Source organism: Protopterus annectens, chromosome 12.part0 (assembly GCF_019279795.1).
Source record: "Protopterus annectens isolate FY-2018-M chromosome 12.part0, PAN1.0, whole genome shotgun sequence".
Lineage (NCBI taxonomy): Eukaryota > Metazoa > Chordata > Ceratodontiformes > Protopteridae > Protopterus > Protopterus annectens.
In genome coordinates this window covers 240,197,216-240,207,188 of record NC_056746.1, presented here as the reverse complement: position 1 = coordinate 240,207,188, position 9,973 = coordinate 240,197,216, and the positions used below count along the sequence as shown (strand labels likewise).

Below are 9,973 nucleotides of genomic sequence, written 5' to 3'. Positions count from 1 at the left end.
CATATGTTTTCCTCCAGAACCACAACACACACACACACACACACACACACACACACACACACACACACACACACACACACACACACACACCTATATAAAATTTGGCAACATCTTTGCCATTCATTTAGCTATTATGGATATAAACACTTGCTAATCAATTCTAATTGGTCAATACAAAACTGGGCCAGATGGGTCTTTGCTGTCTTTATGTATTACAGCTATCACAGCTTTCTTACAAGATGTTGGTGCTTCCCCCCTTTTAAAATACTGTTAAAACCTTTTAGCTGTTTATCACTTTCTTCCTTCCTATGTTCCAAACTTCTACAGGAATACCATCTGCTCCTGGAGAATTTCTGGCAGATTGATTATACATCATTTTTATTTCATCTCCTCCTTTCTCAACTGTTAATTGTTGAGCCTCATCTACTTCTAACATTGTCATCCTTAAGTCCTCCATAAAGATTTCCATTTGTGATTTCTTGATTTCCACATTCATCTGCTTTTTACAAATTTTCATAAAATTTCTGAAATATATCTAATACCCCTACAGGATCTCTGGTTATTTTGTTTGTTATAAGCTCATTAAATTTAGTGGCAACCCTTTCTACTTTCTGTTGCCGAAGTTATTGTGCTAAAAGCTCTTGGGCTCTGGAGTTATCATAAAACAGTTGCTTAACAACAATCTTTCTAAACTCATGCATATTATCTTGCTTTAGTCCCTCGCTTTTTCTTTAACATTCAGCAGTTGTGCATCTCCTTGTTATTTGAGATTCCTCTCATTCTTCGATACTTTATTCTTTGTCAGACCCTCTAAATAATTCCTATTATTTCACAACCGTATCTTTTTTCTTTTATTTCTTCCCTATTTTTTAAACTACATTTTCATTTTATCTCACTTACTAGCTATTACTAATGAAGAATTTCTATCTTCCCTAATAATTCTCAAATAATTTCCACTATTCATTCCTTAAATTCCTCTCTTTTTAACAGGTAGCTGGGAAAGCACCAGTGTTTAATTTTGACTTAACTACCTTGCCATTTTATCTTAGTTTTTATTGGTGAATGACGTGAAATAGTTATTGAATGCATGTTCAAGCTTTCAATTAAATGCACATGTTCATGGGACATATAATTTCTCTAGCACAGTTATTGCACCTTGGGGAATAATATGAAAGTTCTTACTACTGCAATCATATCCTCCATACCAAATATGCTCATAAATTTCTTCAGAAATCTACACATTTCAGTTATTTTTCTCTTCCAGGTCCCCCAGTATATCCTCACTGCTGAAAATTAAATTGCAGTCTCCACCTATAAGTAATATTCCCTGCTGAAAGCTGATTATTTCACCCAAAGTTTCTTAAGTTCTTTAACAGCAGTTTTTGGTGGAATGTAAATACATGCCAGTGTTAAGTGCCAGAAATCTACCCTTATTATCTTCTTTTCCTTCTTCTACTATTGGAGCTTCTCTAGCAATTATTGCAATTAACTCCCTTTTCTGTTGCCCCAATATCCTGCTGAATATCCATCCTGAAATCCTTTCTTTATCAAATTCACATGCTTATTTGTTTCCAAATGTGTCTCCTGCAGCATTGCTATTTGTACTCTGTATTTCTTAATATAATTCAATACTCTTACTCTTTTTTCATCTATACCTGTAAATACATTTACATTCCAAAATAATATGGCTAGCATAGCCACTATGAAAAGAAGTTATTGATCCTACCTATTAGACATGACAGCTTCTTGGAATGTGTATTTTGAATGTTTGTGTTACATGCACACACTGATGTTTAACAGGCTGACCTTTTTTACAATCTTTCTCAGCCAGTTCTTCTTGCAAAGCCATATTTCACAAACACGACTGATGCTTTATAATTTCACTTTTATTCACTTGTTTCAGTGTTTCTGGTCTTCTTCCTGTTCATCTCCATCTCCCAACACCAGACTCTGGTTCAAATCCAAGGTACTCCTGATTCTTCTAGTCAACTCCTATGCGTTTTTCTATCTCTCAAGCATTTTCCTTTAGAACATTGTAAAATGTTTCACTGGCAAAGTCTCTCTATAAGCTTTATTGTCAGAAGACTGAGAACCAGAGTTGCCTTCTTTTGATGGCTCACTTTTTATTGGATAAACTTTTGTATTTCCTCCTTAGCCTGTTCTGCATAAAGAAATGTCCTTGATCCTCCAGGAAAAAAAATATTCTGAAGACAGCTGGATACAACAGCTGTTACCTCATACCTGCCTTTCAGCAGTCTCCGATTGCTGGGATAAATTTGCTTCCCTTCTGCCTGGTGTATAGTCAATAATCATTTACCATAAATACTGTACTGTCTCCAGTTTTTAATAATTTGCCCTTCTACTACAGTTTTGTCACAATCAACTCTTTCTGCTAGTATAATTGCATCTTTACTAATACAGGTCTTGGCTGCTTTATCATGGCCATATTTGGAGCATATACTCAGTGTGCTCTTTCAATTAACAAATCCCATTGTGGAATACCAGTCCAGATGCTAATCTGTGTGTAATAAAATTAATACACTCTGTTCCTACCAATTTATCTGGTACAGTAGAAAAAAATCAAGTTTTCTGTGCATGCTCTGTCCTCTAACTCTTCCATTTTTCTGAAACAGCTCTTCTTGAGAAGTCTCACATTCATTCACCCTATTCATTTAAACCTCTGGTTTTTGCAGTTTTATCAGCTCCTCTAAATAGCTAGTTAAAATGCCTTCTGTTTTTCCAGCTTTTTGTCATTTGAATTGATAAACTCCTTCAACTTTCATTAATTTTAATTAGCTCTGAGTTCATTTGATTTCTTTTTTCCTCTAAATTGCTGGAAGCCATCTCTAAAACTGAAAATTGAAGTGCTTTTTGCTGGACAGCTGTAATATTCTTCCCAGTCAGGCTCTTCTCTTTACCTTTTCTAGCTGATTTTCTTTCAGGTTCTCTAAAGTTCTGCTTTGCTGGAATCCAGGCATTGCACTTGCAAGCCAGTAATTGAATTTTACTCAAGCAGGCAGAATTACTAGCTTTTATTTCTCAGTTTCTTTTTTCACACTGGGAGAACTGAAATTAACAGTTGATCATTAAGCATCTATCTCTGATAAGATTTTTGACATCAACATTAATTGGGGCAGTTATAAGATGTTCCATGGCTTTGCATATAAGACTTGTTAGACTGATAGGTCTGTAATTGCCAAGGTTAGTGGTGGGTCCACCGTGTGGAGTGGCATCACATCAGCTATGTGCCATACTTGTAGGGCAAAGACCACAGCTAGGCTCAGGTAAAAGAGAACGAGAAGTGGGTCTGCCAGTAATTTTTTAGGCACCTGGGTATGTCAGTCCCCATGGCCGAGATGTTCATTTTTGGAGAACACCTGATTAAGTTGTATAAACGAAAATGGAATTTCAACTTTGTTAATGCTTTTTTACTTTAATTTAATAAACGCTAGTCTGCTACATTACTCCTCTCTGGGGTTTTATTGTTTCACTCAATGAGGCTGTTTTTGGTTATTTCATTTTGGAGAACACCTACACTACACCCCCTTTTGTCATGGTTGGTAGTCTGCTTCCATCTGAGATAAGATGGCTTGGAACAGATGTCTCTAGGCTGAAGTTGATACTAAGTTTATTTGGGTCTATATTATAATCGCAAAAGTTTATTAATTTGAATGCATAAACATCAAACTGTAGACTGCGGTGGTGGTGCTGCGGTAGCGTTGTCACCTCACAGTAAGATGTTGCCCTGTTCGATTCTCAGCTAGAGCGTCTTCTGTGTGGAGACATGTGTGAATGGGCATACCTTCGTTGAAGGTTGTGCGTCAGGGCTGGCATCTCGGCATGTAAAAATCTACTGCCAATCATTAGCGGACCGGAGTTCTGCTGTGGCGACCCCTAACCAGGAAAAGCCGAAAGACACATTACATTACATTTATAAACATTGAATTGTATGCATCGAACTATTAAATGATCGAACACCTATAAAAATATTTTAGGACCAAAAAATAACTAACGAGTGTAGGCAGGGGGGCAAGCCCCCCTGCACCCCACCCCCGCTACTTAAATATACCAACTCCAAGATCACGCTACAGTGTAGGAAAGGGAAATCTACCCTTTCCGCACCATACTCCATTAAAGTGCAATCTCGGAGTTGGTATATTTAAGTAGCAGGGGGGTGGGAGGTGCAGGGGTGCTTGCCCCCCTGCCTAAACACCCTTTACTTGTTTTTTTTTTTTTTTTTTTTTACAGGTTCTACTAGAATTTCAATGGTTTAATGTTTTGATCACTAAAGTTCGATATTTAGTGATTTGAAGCATTAAACCTTCGAGATTCTAATATAGACTCAGTTTATTTATCAGTTTGATGGCAATTTCCACTGGATTGAAGTAAGGAGTACCCTAATAAATAAGCTCTGAGCAATGTTGAGTGTTGTTTCTTATTTTCCTGATATAACTAAAGAAGGATCTGTAGCTGTCTTTGGTTTCTGTAGCTAGTCTGAGCTAAAAGGATGCCTTTTTTAATGTCTTTTTTAGTTTCTTAAATAGATGTTTGATTTTCATCTTAAGTGTCTTTCGCTCAGTTATATAGGTTAAGAAGTGTTTTTCCTTTTGCTATATAGTTTATTAATGCTTGTGGACCATCATGCTGATTTGCTTTTAAAGTTCCCCATTTGTTTGTATCTAGTTGAGTGGGCCAATTGAATGTATTTTCCCCAGGGTCAAGTAAAACTTGCCTGCTTAATTCTTTGTAGTATCAACATTTCGGGTGAATTTGGTGGATTCATTATAGAATTGTAGGAGATCTGTACATCTGCGATCCTTGAATTCTGTAATATTTGCTTGTGATGGTTTGGGGATTTTGATGGAGAAGGTAACTTGCTTGTGATCTGACTTGATTCATGAGGGGAATACTTTGGGGATGGTACATACAGATGCTATTTTTTTTTTTAAAACCAGGTGAAATATATTCTTTCCTTCACTGGATTCCTTAATGGTCTGGTTCACAGAGTTCTTGTATGTATAACCTAAATTGTATAGGTTCCCTTGTTTATTGTTAGGTAGAAAAGATCATCTAGGACGACAGCATTTTACTTACAGGGAGCTTTTTAAGAAAATGTAGGAATCTTATATGATTTTTCTGGGGATACAGACATGGCCCTGTAGATTGTTATGATCTGATAGCCAATCCTGTTTCAGTGTGATTTGAATCTCCATAAGCTCCTCTTGTGGGTTTCTAGGTATCTGTCTTGCGGTAATGTGGTCTCTAATGAATATGGATACACCACTACAGTTTCTATCAGGAGTAAATTAGTGGTAAGCACAAAACGCAAGCACTGAGGGAATGTTCTTTGTATTCTTAAACCAGGTTTCTGTAATGACATGTATATAGATGTGCTTCAAATGGTCTGGCACTTTGTTGATTAGACGTCTAGCATTAAACAGAGCCAACTTGATGCAGTGCAGTGGTTGGTTTATTTTTGTAAATTAGTTTGGGAGGTCCACTAGCAAAACCCTGCCTAAAAAAAGCACATGGGGCAGCAAAAGCTTTCACTTGTATGCAGAAGGACTCTACTTCAGACTGTCGAAATCCCACGTAATTGAAACCCACTTCAAGACATCAAGACAAAAAAAGAGAAACTTCACTTATGCGAATGGTTACATCATTGAAATGACGTTCCCAAGAAATAACTACTTGGCCAACATGGAGGTATTTGCCCTTTTCCCCACTATTATAGCCGGCCTTAGGCATAGGCCAACTAGGTGACCGCCTATGGCGCCGCTCTAGCAGGGGTGCTTTTCCAGTATTTATTTGGTGTAGGTAGACCAGGATGGGGGCACCGGGTCATGTGTGCAGGGTACCATAGACCCCCTTTGCCTAGGGCACCAGTTGACCTAAGGCCACTCCTGCCCACTATAGTGTGATCTCGGAGCTGGTATATTTAGTTGGGGGGATGTCGGGGGGGTAAGAGCCTCCCCACTTTGGTGGGTTTGATTTACTTCATTATGTGCAATTTGCCCATGGTGGCCAAGCAGTTCCTTTCTCAGGCATCTTTTTCAATTATGTAAATATTCTTGTAAATTAATTTTCTCTTTTTTTCATCTCAATGAAGTGGGTTTCGATTATGTGGGATTTCAACAGCTTGAAGCAGACTCATGCAGAAGCCCTAGAATGAGAAGTACAAACCATCCTTGATGAAGCAAGTATGGTTGTCAAGCATCTCATCCATACTAACACATATTGGATCCCCCTAGAATGACACCAGGTATTTAATCAATTTCTAAAGCCAATCATCTTTTCTTTATACTTTGGCATCACTTTTGGTGATGGAAGGATTCCATTTAGTGCTCGGGTTCTTCCTGCATTTCTGACATACATGGAGAGCTCTGTCATGTCTCAAGGTTTTCCACGCCAGGTCTCACTATGTACAGATATGTTAATAGATTTGAAAACATTGTTGATATGAAGCCACTTAGTAGACAGATGTATTTGTATGAAGGTCATTCTGCCTGTGGTGGACAGAAGGACTGGAAAGAAGAGGAGACGGGGCGGAGTCAACAATTCCTACCCCAAAATGGAATGCCCCCATAGTGGATATCTATTATGTCAGCCTATGCACCTTTAGAAGAGTATATGGCTGCCCATAAAGGGAATGTTGGGGTTTATTAGTCAGTTGTTCAGTTTAATGATATGGGCTGACTATTGGCTTTGCAATCACTTCATGATATTATCGGGTTATACCTTTCTATCCCTGCCTTATACGTATTTCTGACTTGTAACATGGCCTACATTGCCTAACTGACTCAATAAATACAAGGCTGTAATCACTTCTCTCACCCAGTATTCGACTGAACCTTTGCATATGCAGAAGGTTACAGTAAAGTAAACTGTCCTGTGAGGGTAGAGAAGAGCCTTCGTCTAACACAATAAGTCATTGTGATAGCTTATTAATGTAATCGTTGTGCTGTATGTGAACAAGCTGGCCTGTTGAAGCCTTCAAGGAAAAGAAGAAAGATATTTTCAGACAAAGACAGTGTCCAATCCACCCCCAACACAGACCTGTGGATTCTTTGGGGGTAGAGAAGGTTAAATTGATCTGTGTCAGACACAGTTAAATGTAAGATCTCTGAAGTGACATGAGTAAGGACACTACTTGGCTACAGCTCTGAGGCACGTAGCTGATAAAATTATATATAAATCAAAGACCTCCTTTGATGTTTACCTGACAGATCTGCTTCTGCTGTAATCTGTCCCTTTTTATCTGTGAGTGTTGGCGGAAACCTCACGACCATTCTTTAAACCTCCAGTAATGTTAAAAATATCCACAGAAGCTCGAATCTCTATGAAAAGAAATGTGGAAAGTGAATATAAAACTGAGTAGAAACATTTTGTTCCGTGTTTTGTTCGCCTTTGCAAGTTGAATTTAAAATAAATATTCAGCAAACTGAAGTTTCGCTGTTAAACACAGTTTTAAGTTTGCGTAAAACTTACCCTAACAGAGAAGCACAAAATTGACCTTATTTGCTGTTGGAATCCAGGGATTTCCAGGTATGACAGCGGTGTGCAGTTACAAAATAATGCACGACAAAAAGGAACCCTCTGGAGAGCATAAAATCCCAGTCAGAGAGTGTGCCCGTGCGTTCCGAGGAGTAGGATCTGAGTGATATCTCCCCCTCCCCCAGTGGGAGGGGAGGAGGCTGTGGTGGGCTCCTGTGAGCCTTTTGGTCTCTAACAAGGTTACAGTTTGGAAGTTCCTTGAGCTGCGGCAGAGTGCCCGATAGGTAGTAAACCTTACTTAGAGTCACGTTGGGACTTAAATAACAACAACTCTGGTGCAGAAATTCCAGTCCTTCTATTGATTGCATCAGGACCACAGTTGGCGATCCAGGATATTGCTGTAAGCTTTCTTTTCTGGCTGGGATCCACTTTCTCACCTCCCTTACGCGGTGGGTAGCCCTGTGCAAACACCAGGATGTCGGAGTTTTCTGTCAGCGATCACTTGGAAGGAATTCTGTCCGATTTTGAAGGTACATAGAGACTGCTACGTGTATCTGTATTGTATTCTGTCTTGCCAGTGTAAATGTGTCTGCAAGTGTCCTGCTTGTGAAGAAATTTCAGGGATCCTGGGCATGATCCCATGACAAGTGGGCTTATTGGCACCTTATTTAGAGTTCGTTTTAAATGTCTAGAAGTCTTCCCTTATCCATATTAAGCAGTGGATATCAACATTCTAATCCTATTTTCATGTCACTTTATTCGGTTATAAAATTACTTTTACTGGCTTGTGCTTTTTCTACCACTTCAGAGAGAAACCTTCATGCTTACACTAAGCGATTGCAGAACTTTTTTCCCCCGCAGTACAGGCTTGTTCATTGTGTTAAATGGTTAATACAGAAACAGTATTGTAGTGGTGTACGTTGCAAATAGCTTTTATTGTATTCGGTCTCCAGTTTCCAAACCACGTATATATTTCTTCTGTTGTGCATTGGTGTGTTTGTGCAGAGTACTTGGATAAATACAACTGTAATTTATGTTTCGTTTTGCATTAGCTAAGCAGTGTGCTGATTGTTGCAATCTGTTTAAATTTCCGACTGGAATCTGGTGGCACTCTGTAATTAAAACGTATCAATCGAAAAGTTTAGCAATGGGAAGTGCAGCTGCTGGCTCAAACGATTGTATTACCTTAGGGCTACCCAATTGTGTCATCCTCGTCAATAGGATTTCTTTGTTAGTGTCTGTTATGCCTGGTTGATACCCAGCTGTCTTGGCTTCTAAATTTAAGTTATTCCTTACAGGGTATGTGCAGTTTAGTAACATACAGCAACTGCTCAGCTAATCGGTATCTTTCTTGTAAAGGTTTAAGCAGGCTGTTAATGAGCTCTGTATATGTTTTTGTATATGTATTACTATTATTAGACCATCCCTGTTCTTCATTTAGTAGCTCATTGCTAGGCAGGCAGCAGTGTTCAACTTCTGCCCTCAGTACTGCAGTCATTACCGTCAGTGCAGAATACCCTTTTTAAATATTATTGTATGCAGGCATTACTGCAAAGTTGGTATCTTTAAACATTTAAGACATGGTCTAAGTCCAGAAAGGGAAGAAGGGCACACTCTAAAACTGAAGAAATCCATGAGGGGTAAATCCATTCATCAGGGCTTACTGTAATCTAATGTTTGTGTGTCTTCAGATTACAAAGGCTTTATAACTCCTTGACAGTGTTTGTACTAACTGGTCTGCCTCTCTAATGATTGCATAATGGCAGCATTCAAAGATACATAACTAAAAAACAGTGGAGCGTTTCACATGTATGATCTACGCTATTTATCTGAATGTACAGACATGCAATTATGCATCAGAAGGAGAGTAACAGGGTTGCACAGTCTTGATATGCTGCTGCTAGCCTGTTGCAGCATACTTACTTTTATTTCATCTGTGCTGCCCTGCATAAGTTACTTTTATCATACTTACTTTTATTTCATCAGTGCTGCTCTGCATACTTACTTTTATTTCATCAGTGCTGCCCTGCATACTTACTTTTATTTCATCTGTGCTGCCCTGCATACTTACTTTTATTTCATCTGTGCTGCCCTGCATACTTACTTTTATTTCATCTGTGCTGCCCTGCATACTTACTTTTATTTCATCGGTGCTGCCCTGCATACTTACTTTTATTTCATCTGTGCTACCCTGCTGCCTAAGTTCCATGCTTTCTTTCAATACGTTGGTCAGCTTCCTCTGCATTCTGTGATGTAGCACTTACTCACCTTCATTTCTAAATCTAAGGTTGTTGTATGCTACCTGTTTCCTCTTCTCCCCATCATTCTGCAAAGTTCCTGCCCTTCCACCTAAGTGTATTATGTCATCATGTCTTCCATCCCCTCTTCTCTTCCCCAAAGTAAAGATTCACAGCCTTTCATCTCTTCGTATGACATTTAATCTGTTCTCCTTACAATAATTATAGCCCTTCTTTGAACC

The 9,973-nt window shown here is 38.8% G+C and overlaps 1 protein-coding gene across 1 annotated transcript in view; it reads left to right on the top strand.

The window, feature by feature from the left end:
• The first annotated feature begins 7,682 nt into the window (after positions 1–7,682).
• The window catches only part of LOC122816479 (neuronal-specific septin-3-like), a 1,898,421-nt gene continuing 1,896,130 nt past the window's right edge, over positions 7,683–9,973 (top strand). The window contains exon 1 of the mRNA XM_044089300.1: positions 7,683–8,024. Within this exon, the coding sequence (XP_043945235.1) occupies positions 7,970–8,024 (55 nt within the window). The 5' untranslated portion in view covers positions 7,683–7,969. The remainder of the gene's footprint in view (positions 8,025–9,973) is intronic.